This window comes from Oreochromis aureus, linkage group 3 (assembly GCF_013358895.1).
Source record: "Oreochromis aureus strain Israel breed Guangdong linkage group 3, ZZ_aureus, whole genome shotgun sequence".
Classification (NCBI taxonomy): domain Eukaryota; kingdom Metazoa; phylum Chordata; class Actinopteri; order Cichliformes; family Cichlidae; genus Oreochromis; species Oreochromis aureus.
In genome coordinates, this window is record NC_052944.1 from 10,282,764 (window position 1) to 10,302,523 (window position 19,760).

Consider the following 19,760-nt stretch of genomic DNA (forward strand, 5'->3'; position numbering starts at 1 on the left):
TTGCATTTGAGGATGCCCCACAGATGCTTAATAGGGTTAAGTCTGGAGACATGCTTGGCCAGTCGACTAACTTTACCCTCAGTTTATTTAGCAAGGCACTGGTCTTTTTGGAGGTGCGTTTGGGGTTGTTTCATGTTGGAATACTGTCCTATGGCCCAGTTTCTGAACGGAGGAGATCATGCTCTGCTTGAGTATGTCAAAGTACATGTTGGCATTCATGGTTCCCTCAATTAACTGTAGTCACTTAGTTAAAGACAGCATGGGATCACCTCACCACCCTGCACCAGCCTGACATTTCTTCCTTCTGAGGTAAATGGATGGATGGATGGATGCTACATAACAACAAACATAAAATCTTAAAAGCTACTCGGTCCCACACTGGAGTTTCCTGACACTGAGTGTTAATTGTACTTAGCTTGCATAAACAGTTGTAACAGAGTAAGCTACCTGAGACATTGCACTGAATTATTGTTTCTATCTTAATTAATTCACCTGACTGGTTTCAGCTCAGAAATAGGCCAAAATTCTTTGTAAAACTCTAGTGGAAAAGCATCTGGACCTGGGGCTTTATTGTTTAGGAGATGCTGTAGGGCTTCATGAAACTCGTACACTAAAAGAGATAAACTATCTTAAAGATATAAAGACATGGATGACCTCTAATTTTCTGCTTCTAAATTCAGATAAAATGGAGGCTATTGTACTTGGCCCTAATCAGATACTTACACTGAATGACATTACCTTTGCCTCCAGGAACACTCTGAGGAATCTTGGAGTCATTTTTGACCATGCTATGTCCTTCAATGTACAACAGCATCCTGGTCTTACACCATCACTGCCACCTGGGCTACAGCAGCCTCCTGGACTAACACCATCACTACCAATAGGGCTACAGCAGCTTCCTGGGCTACCATCACTGCTACCGGGGCTACAGCAGCCTCCTGGACCAACACCATCACTGCTACCTGGGTTACAGCAGCCTCCTGGACTAACACCATCACTGCCACCTGGGCTACAGCAGCCTTCTGGACTAACACCATCACTGCTACCAGGTTTACAGCAGCCTCCTGGACTAACACCATCACTGCAGGTCCCGATTACAACTAAACTTAGTAAGTCAACACAACCTATCATACCCATGGGTATACAGAGGAACCCTGTGTTTAAAAGCATCGATTGTTTAAGTTATTTCGGACTCTTAATCAAGCTAGGACTATATGGGATCCACAGTGTAAAGACAAAGGGCTCCTAGGTGGCCATCTGAACATACGCAGCATGGCCCCTAAGAGGGAACAACTGGAACATCTTCTCATTAATTCAAATGCTGATTTCATGGGACTTTCGGAAACTTGGCTCAAACCCTCTTCTCCACAAGCACTGGTAACTCTACAAGGCTACCATGTCTTTAGAAAAGATAGGCATCAAGGAAAGGGGGGAGGGGTGTTATTGTATATGAAGGACTCTCTAAAATGTACACAAATAATCTGGCCCAATGAAATCTCTGTTGAATGTGTTGGAGTTAAAGTGTCACTCTCAGCAGAAATGTCATTTACTGTTTTATGTCTTTATCGCCCACCTTCAGCAAAAGTAGATTTTTATGACCAATTCAAGGCACTTCTGAATTCTTGCGACTTCAATAATGAACTTATCCTAATGGGAGACTTAAATGTAAATTGGGATAACAAAAGTGACAGAAAGAAACTAAAAGAAATCACAGATAATTTTGGTTTAAAACAAATGATCAATGATTCCACTAGAATAACAAATCGCTCTAGAACTCTAATAGACCTGGTGTTCTCTAACAAACCGGATAGAATGATAAAAACATATAACTTTTGACTGGCTTGTCTGACCACAATGCAATATTCTTCTCTAGAAAGCTGACTAAAAAGCGACTGAGATGTGTCAGTAAAAGCATGAATATAAAAAACATTTATTCCAAATAATCAAGAGCAACATTTAATGGCAGCTCTAAATAATTTTGACTGGACTAGCATACTATCCTATGATGACACTAATAAATTTTGTGATCTATTATACTCTGCTATTAAAGGGTCTTGTCACAGTTTCAGAAAGAGAGCCATTTAAAGAAACGAGTTTATTCCTTGCCTTGGATTAATACCGAGTGTAAACAGCTTATGAGACTCAGAGACCAGTTACTTAAAAAATCGTTACAATCTGGATTAAATACTGATCGATTACATTTTATATCTGCAAGGAATAAAGTCACACAAACTTTGAGAATGGCAAAAGCAAATTTTTTCATGACTGTAATTAATAGTGCCAAAGGAAACTGTAAGCTAATTTGGGAAAATATTAACAAACTCCTTGGTAACAGTAAGCATAATGCTGATACAGACCTTGAACTTAAATTTGCCAATGAACTGGTATCAGAGCCTCTTAGCCTAGCTACTAAATTAAATGATTTTTTCCAAAGTACCATTAATGAAATTGCACAATTGTTTTCTAATTCTTATGACCCTCAACAAAATATTGGGAATATCGACACCAAAGAGGATGTTTCTTCTCCAGATTCAAAGTTCAATATTCAGAAAATTACAGAAAATGAAGTAGAAAATATAATCTCTAAATTAAGAAGTTCTAAAGCAAGGGATGAGTTTGGATTTGATACCAATTTCTTGAAGCATTATAAATCTTGTCTTTTGGTGCCTGTGACCCATCTTATTAATTTATCAATCACGCAGGCAGTCGTTCCTCTGAGTTGGAAGGTGGCAAAAGTTACACCAATTTATAAATCGGGTGATAAAACAGACCCTGCTAATTATCGACCTATTAGCATACTCCCTATCTTCTCAAAGATAGCAGAAAAGTGGGTTGCTAATTCTATCATCAAACATCTTAATGACTCCAATCCGGGTTTGCACCCTATGCAATTCGGATTTCGCACTCTTCATTCAACTGAAACGGCTGTCTGTGTTTTTGTTGAGAGAGTGAAATCTTACTTAGACAAGAGCAGTTGTGTTGCGGCTGTTTTTCTTGATTTCAAGCGCATGTTTGACACTGTGAATCATCTTAAGCTCTTGTCTAGACTGTCGACATTTAACTTTAGTAATCATACTGTTAAATGGATACAGTCTCATCTATCAGATAGAAAACAATGTGTGCAAATAAAGAATAGCAAGTCACCCTATCTTTACTGTACGCAAGGTGTCCCCCAGGGTTCAATTCTAGGCCCCCTGTTATTTTCACTTTATGTAAATGACTTGCCTAATGTGTGCAAAAATGTGGACACGATCATGTATGCTGATGATACGGTAATTTTTACATAAGCCAAAACTGCTGATGATGCAGCCCATCAGCTTTCACTGGCATTACATGATTTACAAAATGGCTGAATGACTCATGCCTGTGCCTTAATTTTAAAAAGACCGTATCAATATTTTTTAGTAAACCTAAAACAACCGTGGCTGCAGTAAAAGTTTGCTTGGGTGCACAAGAATTAATTAATGTTGAGGAATTTAAGTATCTGGGAGTGCTACTAGACTCTAAATTATCCTTTAAAAACACATTAGAAAAGTAGTGAAAACTGTAAATGTTAATATACAGAACTTTAGACATATCCACACATCATTAACAGACACAGCAGCGATTATTACATTCCTGCATTCTATGATACTGGCTCATATTGAATATTGTATTACAAGTTGGTCCTATACGAGCTCTGCTGCTATTGGGCCAATTGAAGTATGCTACAAAAGAGCATTGAAAATATTAGATAAAAACCTTTTCATATCACCATTGTCAAATTTTAGATAAATACAAGTTTTTAAATTTTACTAATTTCAAATTATTTAAATCTGCCTGTCTAATATACAAAGTTATACATGGTCTGGCGCCCCACCAATGAGTGATTTTATTAAACAAAAATCTAGCAGTGTTGCCGGGTCTCGATTGACTCGAGCCACTGTTAGAGGTGATTGTGAATTGACATTCAGGCGGACCACCTTTTCACAGAATGCTCTGTCATACCAGGGAGTGAGCTTCTGGAATAGTCTTCCACTGTCAGTGAGGGAAAGTACAAGTCTACCCATCTTTAAGAGTCACTTAAAAGGGCGGCTGAGGGACACACAAACATGTGATCATGTTTAATAATCATGCTTTATATTGGACGGGAAAAGAGTTAGTGTATTACTAAAAGGGAAACAACTGTTAGTGCAATGGGTGAACGCAATATCACGATAGTCAGGGCATATGCAATACTGGGGTTTGTGCAATATAATTGATGTGTTTCCGTTATTGTTATCTATGCTGTCCTCTGTGTCCACTCTTCTTGTCATTTGTTTGTTCTAGTATAATGTGATGACTGTTTTTGTCTCTGTTACATGACCTGTAAATAGTGTCTCTGTATGTTTTTACTAACTTGTGTTTAACACCAACCTGCCAGAGGGTCTGCAGATGGAAATTAGCCCAAGGCTATAATCTGGCATATTTACATTTATTAAAATGTTCATTAATATGTATTGCCCTCTTCTCTTTCTAAAAAAAAAAAAAAAAAAAAAAAAAAAAAAAAATTTGTAGTACTGTGCTCTTCTATTTGCTCAATATCTCTAAAATTAGAAACAGCCTGTTTCAGAGTGATGCTGAAAAAGTAGTTCTAGGATTTATTACATCCAGGCTGGACAACTGTAATTTTTTATTATCAGGATCAAGGTCAAGGTCAAGGTAACTTTATTTATACCCATAGGCAAGGTAAATTTGCTTTACAGAAAAATGATAGCATTTGACATCCCTTCAAAAACACACATACCTAATAAAGATATAAACCTGACTGTAGCACATATATAGTAATTTAATGTTTCGAATCAAAAACAAAAACAGTTCTTATTTAATTCAGTGACAGTAACAGGGACAAAGCTATTTTTATAACGCTTTGTCCTGCATCTCGAAAATAGAAACCTCCGTCATGAGGAAAGAAGCTGAAATTCACCCCTTAGAGGATGGGAACCATTTTAAAGGATTGATAAAGCCATCCTCTGTACCTGCTTAGAGTACAGGGAGGCTAAACAAGACTGTGGCTCACCTATCAGACGACTGGACCATCTCAGTTTTTCTCTGTGACAGAGGTCTGACCAAACCATGCCACCAAACAAAAGGATAAAACAGACTCAATAAAAGAACAATAAAACAAAGTTAAAAATTTTTGGTCAATGTGGAAATGAGCAAGTTTCCTAAGGCAATAAAGGTGCTGGTGACCCTTTTTACAAACTGATTGGATGTCCTAAAAAATCCCTGGAAAATCTTCATTTGATCCAAAATGCTCCAGCAATTTTGGCTAGAATGAGAGAGCATATTTCTCTTATATTGGCTTCTCTTTCTTAGCTCCCTGTTAAATCCTGCTCCTCATATACATGAATAATCAGGGCCCATCTTATCTTAATGACCGTATAGCACTGTGGCAGGGGTGTGGCTGCAGTAGAGGGGCCGTAAAGTGAGCTCTCAGGGTGGCGTCGAGGTGGCTAAGGAGACAGGTGTGCTGAAACGAATGACTCTCTCGTCTCTATAAATATAGTAACGGCGGAGAGAGAGGAGTGTGAGTGGAGTAGCTGGAGAAGGAGCTGCTCCCAGAGTCACCTGCATGACAAATGTTAAAGATACTGTATTACTGTAGGTTCTACATTACAATATAAGGCACCCTGAGGCAGCTGTTGTCGTGATTTGGCGCTGTATAAATAAAATTGAATTGAAATTGAATCGAATTGAATCCAGAGCTTCAATCATTTCCATCATTTAGTTTCAGTAGATTTATATTGTTAAGAAATTCTACAATGTAAGCGTCAGAGTGATTAATCTGTCATGAGTATAAAGCTTCATAAAAGTCTTTGAAATTTTTCATTATTTGTTGTGGATCATGAGTAATGTCTTAGATATCAGTTTTGGCATATTAATAAACAGTATCTCGAAACTGGATAGTTCAAAGATGCAAAGGGATCCGAGAAAAGATCTATAGTGGATTAAATTTTGGAGGGTCCACCAATCTTGTCAGTTTACAAAGAAATCTCAAAAATACATCGTTTAAAGATCCGGAGCACATTCTACCAGATATTGTCCCTGTCTATGGTGAATACAAAGGTATCACTCCCTCAGTTAGTACTGAATTTTAAGTCTTATTCTAGTCAAAATAAATAGATACAAAAATGACATGAACAAGAGAAGCCTATTGAGAGTTTATTGAGCTTGTCTTAGAAAAGTGAATATGCTTGACACAACAGTGCTCTGAGATCATGATTCTGATTGCAAAAGCTGCTAGGCAGGACTGTAGGGGTTAAGAAACTAGGCAAGGACATTTATTATTCCATACTGATCAAGATGACCCTTCAGATGAGTTATTGGGAGCTCGTCTAAAACTTTTTTTAAAAAAACTACCTCGGTGAGGGCTAAAATTGGCCTTGAAAATTTCAGCTTGAAAAACACTAATATCATCATTGAGGCATAGACTGAAATGTATTTTTTGCAATTTTTTAAAAGTTACTTTTCGATTTTAGTTTAAAATTGTGCATGGACTGCCAAAATAAACACATCTATTGACCCTTTCGAGGACATATGTAGGACAAAAGAACATTAATCATGTTCTTGATAATTGGAGGTTGTGGGTGGAGCTGATGTGGCAGGTGGTGGGCCACGACCATCTCCCAGGCATCCACTAGATGGACATTCAGTTCTTTGAACATATCCCTGAGCACCTTGTCCTGCTGTAATGAGTACCAATCACTGTTAGTAGATGCATGAAGGAACGCCTTCAAACCTTTGGGGTTTCCGGTCCGAATGACAATCAGTGTGTCTGGAGCCCTGGACAGCAGCCGGACGATCGCTCTGCGGATGCTCTGCAGCCGGCGGATAAAGAACTCAAGAGGGAAAGTGCCAAAGTGTGCCCAGATACCAAGTACTATGACCGTGTCCCTGCCTCCAGTCACCTCGTCGAGCTCATTGGCAATATAATGCAGCTCAATGGCTGGGACACTGACGGATCGTAGAGGAGGACCATGGGTGCGGTATGTCACCAAAATGTTGTTTTTGTAGTCCAGGGACATCAAAGGTCCAATTGTTTTCTGGCTATGCACGTTAAATGCCTTTAGATCTAAAAGGGATTACACAGGGAATAAGTTAAGCTGCAATAAATCAGTCTATGCCAGAAAGGTTTAGTAGATCTGCTACCTGGTATAGCTGCATCAAGGTACTCAAACCACTGCCTCATGGTGGAATCTCCATACATATGAACCATTTTTCCTTTTAGACACTGAGTGATGGCTGAGGAAGAGTTGAACTGATGAACTGGGGTCACACCTAGTCCTCTCCACACACCCTGAAAGTAATAGCCAGAGGGTCCAGACCCCACACTGCTGCTGGCCACCTCTGACTGACCTGAGAGGAGGTCAATAAAACAATCAAACAATTGTATATTTGTGTATTTATTATATACACATAGTAAACATCAGATGATGTATAAAATATAAAAACTGAAAGCAGCAATGATACAATCACTAAAGAGAGAACACATTTTTACTCTGCTAAAGTTAAAGATACTTCTGCATTCATTCAATTCAGATTTTATATCTGATGTGTGATTAAGACCTTATAGGGACCAGCCCACAGTGGTCCTAAACCTAACTAGATTTTAATGTGGTCCATCATCTGTTGAAGATTTTCTATGCACTTTTACCACTACTGCTGCTAAGTGTGGGTAACTTTCTGGAAGCTTTATCACTATGCTCTCTGCAATATTTTAATGTCCTAAATGTGCGCAGAGTGAAAAGAAGTGGTTGTGTTTTAGAATTATTTGAATTTTTATTTTTGAATTTTGTGTGGAGGACCGAAGCTAGTAATGAGAGCTAGGGTTCCAGCCACAACTCAGGAGATTAACCCTCTGGTTTTGTGCATAACCTCGTGAGACGACTGAGGGAGAATGTTCAGGGGACAACCAGAACTGTGGTGCCTACCACTGTGCCAACATGTGCTGGAACAGAGCACAATAAAAAAGTAGAAGATTTTTGCCCACAGAGACACAACTGTTAATCATCACAATCCCTATACTTGCCTAATTTTGACTTATGTCAAGTTATTTAAAACAAAACTAATTTTTACTGGCCAATTCCATATCTTGTATTCTCATAATAGACCTCCTTATTTTAGCAGACAATAGAATAGTAAAATGAATAATAAACTGCTTGTAATTAGTGCAACATCCATAATAGTGAATTACTGCAAGTATTCCACTTATTCTTAAACTCTTTTCTTAACAAGTCTTTTTAACAGGTTTCATCTGCATCATTCTCCGCTATCTAAAAGAAGGTACAAATGTTCTAGAATTTTTTTTATTTTATTTTTTGCCTGTCAACAGGTCAAAATCTGCCCTCCGTCAATGATTTTTTTTTTACTTAGAGACACTAATAGTAAAGAATCAGACTTTACCATCCTGTTTTGATAAAACGTTGACACTGTCAGCTCCTGAAGCAGGAATAGCGACTTTCAGATTGACACCCCTTAGGTAAAGAACACATAATAAAATATTTTAACAATAATGGGAGAGAAATGTAATGTTTTCTAAAGTAGAATTGTATTAAACATTAAACACAGCAGTCAGCAAAAACAGCTTGGGTTTGACACATCAGCTTTCTGATAAGCTGGTGAGTTTTTTTTCCCCCTTTCAGGCACATAAAACATAAAAAGAACATCACAATACAGTTTAAAAGTAAACTTCTTTCACTGTCACAACAAATCACGAGTTACTCATTCATGCTTTGCCCAACTCTGCTCACATCCTCTGGCTGTAGTTTGTTGCATTGCAAATGCATCTTGTCAACAGGGAAGTTGCAGAGTCCCTCTGGTACCACTAAACTAACTATCACCCATCTCTTCTTCACTTTTTAAAATTTCACCTATCAGCCATCAGAAATGCAAATACTGATGATAATATCAGATAGCTAAATACTTGTTAGCTGCCTGCTAATACATCAGTAGGGCTGTAATAAAATGCTTTTACTTTGATTCTAATTGATTCATTTTAGTTCTGGCAGTTTATACATAAAACTCCAGAGATTTACCACCTTTGGCATATAGGAAATGCTCACCTCTGAAAGAGCTTCTCCATGGAGCTAATTTTTTGCTTATATCCTCCGTTGAAGTTGCTGATCCTGGTATCACAGCTTAGATTTTTTGGCTTGTAGCAGAACCATGGCTCATTTGTACGGAGGTCAGTGTAGTTGCATACAGGCTGCTGGGTTGGACGTAGACATTCATTACAAGTGGTAGTTTCAGTGACTGAGCCTAAGTGGAACTGGCTCTTGAAGAAAATCCTGTCAGGATGTTCTGTGTTCAGCCTTTGCAGCTCTGTGACTGCCTCACTGGGGTGAACCAGTATCACCTAGTAGGACAAATAATTTGAATTTTATAACCTGCTCTGTTTGTTTTATAGACTGCACTTGTCACTAACAGAACAATCAGTGAAATCAAGATTTATCATAGACTGGCAAGTGGTCTGGAGATGAAAAATGAAGCCAATGTGAAGAGCCACAAAGTGAATCTTGTGATGTGGCCACTTGACATTAGCTTCAAAAGCAAACAAGCAATAACATTTAACATATTAAGCATCACCTGAACCTGTGCACTTCCTTCCCAAAGTAAAGTGAATATAGCAGAGTAGGAGCCATTAAGATGATCTAACACTTGCCCTGCCACACCAGCACCAAGGGTTAGGTTATGCAGCCGGGCAAGTAAGACGTCGCCCCCAGACCTCTTCAAGTGTCCCTGGAAATCGTGCATTTGAATCATAACCTCAAGTTTATCTCCTATGTGCCACTGTCCCCCTCCCCTCCTTGGGAGAATGGTGAAGGCACTGTGGGCTGGGTGACTGGTACTGCTCAGGGAAAGAGGTGATTGTAAAGATGGAGTTTCAGGCCAAGCGATGGACTCTAATAGACGTTGTTCTTCAAGAGCTTCATTGGTGGACAGTGGTTTTAACTTGCAGAAGTCGTAATGCAAGTCAGCAGGTGGAGTGACAGTGGCTGGTCTTGGAATGATGAAGGTGGTGTTCACTTTAATCTGAAATTGGAAAAAGGAGAGAGTATGGCTTACTTGTATTGATGCAAAGGCATAATGTTGCCTGTCAGCTGGTAATTCAATAGAATAAATGTATCACTGAACATAAATAACTGATTGACTTGTATCTCCAATACCATTCTTTTTTCTTTTCCATTAAAATAAAACAACAAGATCATGTTTGAATAGCTACTGGAATATGACTGTTTCCTTGCTAGCGCTTTTGCACAATCTGTTAATACAGGTACAATACCTGTAGTTCAAAGGTTACTAAATTAAACAAAACAAAACAGAATACAAAACGCTGTTTTCACTTTTAAAAGTGCTTTATCCTGTTTCACAGTAAGAACGAGAGACACTGATTCACGGGTCCACACCACAAGTATATACAGCAACGACATTGGAATGTTATTCAGACTGGAGAAGTGTAATTGGATGATAACAGTGGTGAGAACTTTCAAGGTAGACTCTACAATCATACAAACATTTAAAATAAGGTGGGGGGGTAGGGGGGTACATATTGGCTTTTCTAGCAGAGAGAAGAAGAGAGTGATGAGCCTTGGTAGGGTTATGTAAAGTCTGCATGGGTTGAGACTAAATTTAATCCAACTGTTCCAAATCTGTTAAAAGGCATCTTTCTGAATTCTAAAACTATGTGGCCGCTTTTCCATTTTAAATATTTACAATATTACATCATGCCAATTTTCTATTGTTGGTGGCCTGGGGCTTAGCCATTTTCTAGGAACAGTCTTTTTACTGCCCAACAATAGTCTAAAGCAGGGGTGTCCAACTCCAGGCCTCAAGGGTCGGCGTCTGCAGGTTTTAGATGTGTCCTTGATCCAACACAGCTGATTTAAATGGAGAAATTACCTCCTCAACATGTCTTGAAGTTCTCCAGAGGCCAGGTAATGAACCAATCATTTGATTCAGGTGTGTTGATCCAGGGTGATATCTAAAACCTGCAGGTTTCCCCGCCCTTGAGGCCTAGAGTTGGACAGCCCTGGTCTAGAGGATTAGACTAAAGGTAAATCTAAAGGAATTTGTTTTTGAATACAGTGAATGTATCCATTGAATGTCAGTATAACTTGAGTTTTGGGGAATCCCAGACTATGTGCCTCCACTGAATTGCACTGTCTCCAGCATAGAGCATTTGAGTTCTGTCACAGCTGTGGTGGCAGACATGTAGAGCGTTGAGAGAAGGACCCAAGTGCAGGCACTGACTTTACTAGAAGTGATCTTTTTTTTTTATTTTATTTTATTTTTTTTTACAGTGGCCAAATGAAAAGCAAATGACAGCTGAGCATAGCAACGACTAAACTAACACAAAAACCTAAACTGGAAGCAGCATGAAACATAAAAACCTGAAACGGGGAAACACGGAACATGCAGACCAATGGCGAGAGACACAGGACTGGGAACATGGAGAACTCAGAGGGTGATATACTTGAGAAGTGCAAGAGAACAAGCAGAAGAACCAACAACAAACAGAAGAAGACACAGGGCTAAAATACACAGAGGGATGAAGAGGGAATGGGAAACAGGAGGGAGACACAGCTGGGACTAATCAGGCATCATGAGACAGGGAGAAGGCAAAACCGAATACACAGACATAAGACAAGGACTATCAAAGTATTATTTGTGAAGAGTACATCAGCTTACTAAAAACAAGCGGTAGCTAGCTTGTACTGTTGGGGCGTAAAATTTTTATAAGCTAAGATGACTTTAAAAGAGCGGGGCTACATGTGGTGATGCTAGCTAGCGTTACAGATATGTTGATGACACCTGGATCAAAATCAAAACCAAGTGGATACCTGGAACACAGGTGTCACAGTAATCAGGACCCTACAACAGCATGTATCGGAAAAACTCAGGAGAATCTTCTCCAAGCACGGCATCCCAGTTTACTTCAGACAGAGCAACACACTCAGACAAAAACTGGTTCATCCCAAAGACAAAACTCCTAAACACAAACTTAATAATGTAGTGTATGCTGTACAGTGCAGCAAGGAATGCTCAGACCTTTACATTGGAGAGACCAAACAGCCACTTCATAAATGCATGGCACAACACAGAAGAGCCACCTCGACAGGACAAGACTCAGCGGTCCATCTGCATCTAAAGGACAAAGGTCACTCTTTCGAGGACGCCAATGTTCACATTTTTGACAGAGAATAGAGATGGTTTGAAAGAGGAGTGAAAGAAGCCATCTATGTCCACTGTGAATGACCCTCATTGAACAGAGGCGGTGGCTTACAACACCAACTGTCTGCCATCTATAATCCAGTTTTGAGATCGTTTCGCAGACGCCTTAACGTCCACTCACATCCTGGGCCATTTTACCTCAACATTTCACATGATAGTGTTGGGCTAGGTTTCACTATGGGTTCACCCAAAACCATGGCTGATTGTGACCCACACCCGCTTTCACACCTTGGCTTGTGTGATTAGATAGAGGATCAATAGGGGGTCCATGACCCACTCGTGTTAAAAATAGATATAGATATGACAACAATGGATTTACAATGTACGAGATCAAGTCCTTATGACACTACAGAAATTAAAGAGTAACCGTGTAATAGGTGACCTAAGGCGCCAGTTTCATATATGATAGAGCATGGCTAACAAGATCGTCTCACACTAGTTAAACAAACTGGAGGAAGGTTTTTTGACCATAAATTCCTTGACTGCCAAGAGACACTATTCAAGGAACTATGCCTGCAGCCTTCATCAAGAACTTTCTGAATACTACATGCATTGTAGACTGCAGTGAGATACTTTTACAGAAATCCAGAAATCTGGGCTCACAAGGGGAATCATACAGCCATTATTATTCACACAACACAGTCAAATATTTGGTACCTGTTGAACCATGTGGACTAGTCCATTGTGATAAATGTTGACATGCAGTGAGAAATTTATCACAATGGACTCTGGAATATTAAAGTACCTGAATCCTGGTGATGAAGTCATGGCAGATAGAGGTTTTACCAAAGAAAAAACACTTGCTCTTTGAGATAAAAGTTAGATTAGTACCTTTCACAAAAAACATGGATAGCTAACTGAGAAATAGGTAACATACACATGTCAGACTTAAATGTAAAAATCCATGTTGAAAGACTAATCAGACCACAAAATACTATCACAAATTGATCCTAAAAGCAGTGCTTCTAAAATATAAAAGATTCTGAGGATATGTGCTGCTCTAGTTAACTTAAGAGAGGATCTCATCTGTAAATAATACAATACAGAATAATTGTGTATGCTATAAACAAGCGTGGACTCAGGGATGTCAATTTAACAGAAAAAAGAAAAAACCCACCGGTTAGTCAGTCCAAATCAAAAGTTCAAGAGAAATGCTAGATTCCGAAGAAGATGATCTTCTGTGTGAAGTTATACAGGGCAACAGAGAGTTCACCGAGTTCAAAAGATGTGGGGAACAAGTCCAGGAAGGAATTTAGGTCTGGCAGAGGTATGGTCATAAAAACAAAGTGCAGTCAAATGGGTTAAAGATTATGTTGAATCCCTGTTAATATGATTGAGAAAAGGGCCCCAGATTTTGACAAATTTAAAGTGAGTGTTAGCCAGATGACGAACCTCTTGATCTCACATAGCCAAACCCTAAACATGGGAGGAGATGGTGATTTCCAGGCTCTAAGAAGTCTTTTAGCTACAATCATGCCAAATTTTAAGGCTTTCTGAAGACGACATTGAGGTGCCAATGAGGCTAGGGTGCAGCCTAGCACTGCAAGTATACCATTTGGCTTTAATTTTAAGTCATAAATCTGGTTATATATATTAAATATCTCTTCCTAGAAACTCCTAAGTGTAGGGCAGAACCAGAACAGGTGGCCAAGGGTTCCTTCCATTGCTGTATTATGCTGATTTATCACACAATGACAAAATAGACAGAAAAATACTGCCTAGCTTTGTTTTAGAGAACTGCAAACAACGAACGACTTTGAACTGTTGAAAGTTGTAATCTGGCATTAACAGAGCATTCTTTAATCTTCTTCAACCCACTGGCCCATAAAGCGTCCGATATCTCTACTTCCATGTCCTTAACCCAAGCATCCCTGATGAGGTGCTGTAAGTGTAAAAAGTGTAGTAAACTGGCTGATGAGGTGTTTGGAAGTGGGATTTTTAATCAAATAATCATAGAAGTCACTTTGAGCAGGGGTTGATCCAGATGGCAGAAAGAGTGTTTAAAGAAATTCCTGATTTGTAAGTAGGGATGGGTATCGTTTAGGTTTTATCCGATACCGGTGCCAAACCGGTACTTTTGAAACGGTGCCGGTGCTTAAACGGTGCTCAAACCGGTGCTTAAGGAATGGAGAACACAAAATTGGTCCAAAAACCTCTCATGTTCAGCTGTTTCTTTTGTAAAAAGATAACAATGTTAGCCTTTTCTGCAGCTATAGGGCATATATGGTATCACTCTTGGCTGGAAGCAGTGCTTAAACAATGGAAAAACACAAACTTTGTCCAAAACCTCTCATGTTTAACTGTTTTCCACTTTTTCTTGGTCATTTTAGCCTTTTGGCCAGGGTGAAGGGAGTATCTGCCATCAAACAAGAAGACAGCCGCATGTAACTACGACGGTGTTTGCTAGTTCACCTTACATGCATTAATGTAATAATGTGGTTAGCATACTCAACGTTAATTACACACGAACAACATGAAGCTACTCACGCAGAGAAGAACGGCTGCTGCTGCCATTATCATCCGTCATCATTTCTGCTACACTGGCAGGGCTAGGGGCCAGGACTCTCCTCTTCGGGTTTTTGGGGGATGTTGCTAACTCCGGGTCTGATAACAGGCACCACACCCGCAGTAGATGTGCACGGTGTGAGGTCTCGCAGCAAGCTATAAAACACAGCGCATTTCTCGGCTTTAAAAAAACCTGCTATGCGTCGCCAGGTGTTTCATCAGATTTGAGGTGTTACCTCCTTTGACAGTATCACAGTATCAGCTTAAAGCACTTGTTGCAGGCTGCTGAGTTTGCATCTTTTGCTGTGAAGTACAGCCAGACTTTGACCGCTTCGCCTTGGGCATTTTTAATCTGTAGCTCTGCCCTAAATGAACGTACGTACCTGGCCCACCTACTATCCTCGGAAACGTAAAATGATTGGCTAGAATTGGCTCAGGAAAAAAAAAGCACCTAAATAAAGCACCAAAATGTGCGCTGCTTTTCGGTCTGGTTACTACCGTTTACCGGTACCCATCCCTGTTTGTAAGTATTGAAATAAATGAACAGAGGGAAGCATAAATTTTGATTGCAGCTGAGCAAATGAATCAAAACAGTTGATGATGTAGAGGGCCTTAATAGTGTGAAGACGTAATTCTGACCAATGCTTATACACAGGGTCCATCAAGCCAGGTAAAAATGAAAGGTTTTGAGTTATGGGGGCAAAAATGGATAGGTCTGGAAGGCACAAATCACCACTAACTTGCTTTAAGATTTGAAGAGAATGACCTAGGACAAAATCTTTACTAAGAAATTTGGTAGATATGTTTGGCTTAGAAAACAAAATAACATCAAGCGATGTACCAAAAATGGATTTAGCGTTGTGCACCTCTATAAAAGGCCAGGAAGGACAGTATCCCAAAACCTACGTTCTGGTGTTGAAAGGCCAATAATAGTGTCCGAAAACTGGGAGGTCTAATCCGCCGTCGGAGGTAGGTTTCTGCAAGTGTGCCTTCACAATTCTTTGGGGTTTATTTGTCCAGATGAAAGGCATAATGATAGAGTCGATAGTTTTAAAAAATTATGACATGAGAAAGATGGTTATATTTTGGAAGAGATGAATAATTTTAGGAAGTACCACTATTTTAATTATATTGACACGTCCAATTAAAGAAAGTGGGGCAAGTGTTCAATTTAAATAGTAGCTTAGGGTTTCTGGGAATATTAATACAGAGGTATTTGAAGTAACTGGTGGTGATTTTAAGAGGCAAGCCAGAGATAAAGCCGGAGTCAAGACCATCTGCCAGTGGCACCAGAGAGTTGCCTAAATTTGTTGATGAGGTGACGCAGGGGAGGCAAAGAGAGCCTGGCATCTGACAGTGTCATGGCCACATCATCTGCATATAAAGTTAGCATGGATTTGACAGGACCACTAGATATACCTACAATATCAGAGGTGTTCCTAAATGCAATGGCCAGAGACTCCATAGCCAAAGCAAAGAGCAGGGGGGATGCCTAATCTACGTCTAGCTAGGGCTCATCTAAGAGGGCGTGTTTTGACAGTTTTGTCGTTGCCACCAGCCACCTGGTCGGCACCTGAACTGCTGTTTTCGTCTCTGCGATCTCGTTGTGTTGGGGTTGTTTGGAGTGACCCAGGGTTTAGGTTTTGGACTGCTTTACATTTGGGTGAAATATTCCAAACAAGCTGCTACTTTAAGTTAATTCCTGGTCTTGGATTCCTGCGTTTGGGTCCTTCGCCTGCTGCACAGCTCACCTTAAAAAAATTGCCCCTCGGGGATAACAAGTGTATCTTTGTTTTGTTTTTTTAAACCTGGTTCACAGTTGTGAACCAGGTTGAAAAGTGGTATTCAGCAGGGAGGTGTCATGGTCCTGAGTCTACTGACTCAGTTTCTGTTTTTTGATTATTAATATTGGTTGTTGCTGTTAGTGTCTTGTTGTATTTTAGTGAATTTTGGATCTTGGATTTTGCTTCTTTGCCTCTCCTGTGTTACAAATTTCTTGTCTAGTCTCCCAGTCTCTATGTTCGTGCATCTCCTGTGTCTTCCTTGTCAGCTGTGCCTCCTGGTCAAGTCTGCGTCTCTGTGCCTATCTTGTGTTTCCTGTTTTACTTTGGTAGTCTCGTGTCCTGTGTTCAGTGTTTTGAGTTTCGCTTTCCCCCTGTCTCATTAGTCCCAGCTGTGTTTCCACCTGTTCCCCATCCTCTCGTTATCCTCCCTGTGTATTTTAGGCCTAGGTCTTCCCGTTTGTCTTCCACGTGCTGTGTGTTTCCTCTGTGTTTCCAAGTTACTTTGCTCCTAGTTGCCTAGTATTTCTGGTTTCCCTAGTGTTTAAGTTATTAGTTTCTAGTTTGGCTCATTCTTCATGAGTTTGCGTTTTGCGTATCAACAGCCCAATAAAGCTGCCTTTTTGAGTTGAGGGTCCTCATCCTGCCCACCACAGCACCCATCCGTGACAGAAGGAATGTACAGTAACAGTGTTTATTTTGTGATTCCACTTACTAGTCCACTAATTACAATGTATTTATGTCTGCACAGCACTGTATTTGTTTATAAGGTACTGACATCTGTGGCCACTATATGGAGCATATTACCACTCTAAATCATTCAACCATTAGTAAGAAGAGTTTAAATGGATTGTTGAAATTGTGAAGTGCAAAAATAATTATGTAATAGCATTATACACTGGCTAGGCTAACTAGCAAGTGTCTGTGCTTGTGACAGTGCATACTATTCTTTTGTAGTGCACTGTATTTGAGCCACCCCTAAAACCCCCCCCCCCAAAAACCAACAACCTTCCTGACCATTACGTATTAGGTATTTATCCAGCAACACAATTTTCATATTAGTGTACTCGCATTTGGCAGTGTTAAACTATTACCAGATTATAAATGACAAGCCTCAATATCCTGTGTTTGAGCCACCCCTACTGAAACAAACAGGCTGACCATTTTGTTCTTGTACCAGACAATAAAAAGCAGCACTAAAAGATCAACAAGTGGTTATTTATAGTTTACGACACTATGGCTTCTCTGTTTAGAATGCTGCTTCCTTAAACGGGACTTGTAGCAGAAAATGGATGAATTAAATGAAAGCTTTTCACTTTAATTAAAAAAAAAACAAGTTTTTATTTACTGTAATTTTGTAACAGGATGACAGAAGGAGAGGAGCATGGAGAAGTAGAGAAACAGCTTGTGGTCCGAAGCATACCATTGTGGAGACGTTGCACAGAATATGGCTGTCACTAGGGTTCAGAGATGATCTGACGGCTGACAGAAGTAGCAGTCAACAGTAGCAAATTTAGCAAGTTTACAGTGGTATACTCTCAAAAACATACAGCTTAGTGCAACCCCTCCCCCAGAAAATCTCAAGGCAAAGAAATGGGATATTACACAATGGCCACGTCAGTTACCTTATCTCAACTTAACCGAATATGCTTTCCAGTTATTAAATACAAAACTAAAGGCAGAAAGGCCTACAAACAAGCAACAACGATCTATATATATGTGTGTGTGTGTGTGTATATGTATATATATATATGTATATATATATGTGTGTGTGTGTGTAATTTCTTGTCCCTGCTTTTCAAATACCATTTTGCAAACTGAATGGAACAATCCATATACGCAGTAATTAGTAATTAATGAATGAAGCAAAAGTCCTCACCTCCAGCATGTCCATGATGTATAGCATTAAGAAAAAGATAAACACAACCAAGAACAGGAAGATGTATCCAAGGCAAGTGCGAAGTTTCTGGTTACAAAGGTAAAACTTCATGATTGGTAAACACTCATCATCTCTGGGTTCAGTGTTGTACGATGACCAGTTCACCTGGTACTGGATTTGAGAATAAGAATATTAACTAATATATGCTCAAAAATAATACATAATATTAAAGAAAGGCAAGTACATTAACAATGCTAAATAAATGAAAATCTGACATTTGTTTTTCAAAATTCTTTCTTACCTCAGGGGAGGAGATTCTTTTAGACCCAGTGACGAAGGTTTTTGTGCTGCTTTACAGGTAATTATTGGTTCTCTTTCTTTTGACTTCTTGGCTTCCAGGTGGTTGTTGCAAAAGGGTGGTCACATGAGATAAAATACATATAATATTTAATCATTACACAACAACGTAACAGTTTACTTTTGTCCTTTTATTACCGATGTCATTCTGTGGGTGGAGTTAGAACAATTTCAACATGGAGAGGTTGAGAAAGATTCAAGCACCAGTCCAATTTATTTTTAGGTAAGGGTACAATCTGTTCAGACACTGACAATAAAAAGCAATTAATACATTCTAACATAAGTGCATAACAGATGTTTAATTATCAGTAGAACAACTTTAATCATTGCCTATATGTGATGCTGCTACTCAACAGTTTTTTCTATTGAATTTCAACCTGCAAATTTTTTGCAAATTGCTTTTTTTTTTTTTACATATGAAAATAATAAACAATTTCAAATGGTTAAGATTACAAAATTATCTATATCTGTTTTTTCAATAAGGAGAGCTGATTTGAAAGAATTGAACCAACTTTATTGATATAGAGAAGTATGTATTTGGCAGTTAGACTCAAATGATCCATCATAGCAGAGTGGAATGACAGTGGTGATGGGATTTAGGTTAGGACCCCCCACTCCCACATCCAACCCCCAGAGTCTGGATGCTTGTGGTGGTGAGGATGAAGACTGAGGCTGAGCTTTCTGTGAGATGGAGACAGCGCAAACCTTGTGGAATGGAGACTGATTGGCTCAAACAAGGTGGGCAAGAAGGTGATTGGATTAGAGTAATGATGATGGTATTGAGTTTGAAACTGTGAGAACAGGTATTGCAGTAGAGAATAGACCAGCACCCAAACACCCAGGAAAGCAGGCAGATGAATGATTACAGATATTCCTTATTGAGCATAAGCTTCATAACTGTTATGGCTGGTTTAAAGATGCCACAAATTATTATTTAGTGCAAAACAAAGTGTGCGAGTTAATGTTGAAGTTTACTATGATCATTA

General features: G+C 39.4%; 1 protein-coding gene across 1 annotated transcript; it reads right to left on the reverse strand.

Moving 5' to 3' along the window:
- Positions 1 to 6,536: 6,536 nt before the first annotated feature.
- LOC116333744 (NXPE family member 3-like) lies at positions 6,537 to 12,385 on the reverse strand. Its single transcript, XM_039599371.1, has 6 exons — positions 12,374 to 12,385; positions 9,607 to 10,053; positions 9,084 to 9,376; positions 8,425 to 8,495; positions 7,171 to 7,377; positions 6,537 to 7,093 (listed from the first exon to the last, which is right to left on the reverse strand). Exons 1-6 carry the CDS (start codon positions 12,383 to 12,385, stop codon positions 6,537 to 6,539), a joined length of 1,587 nt encoding a protein of 528 aa, XP_039455305.1.
- Positions 12,386 to 19,760: the final 7,375 nt, after the last annotated feature.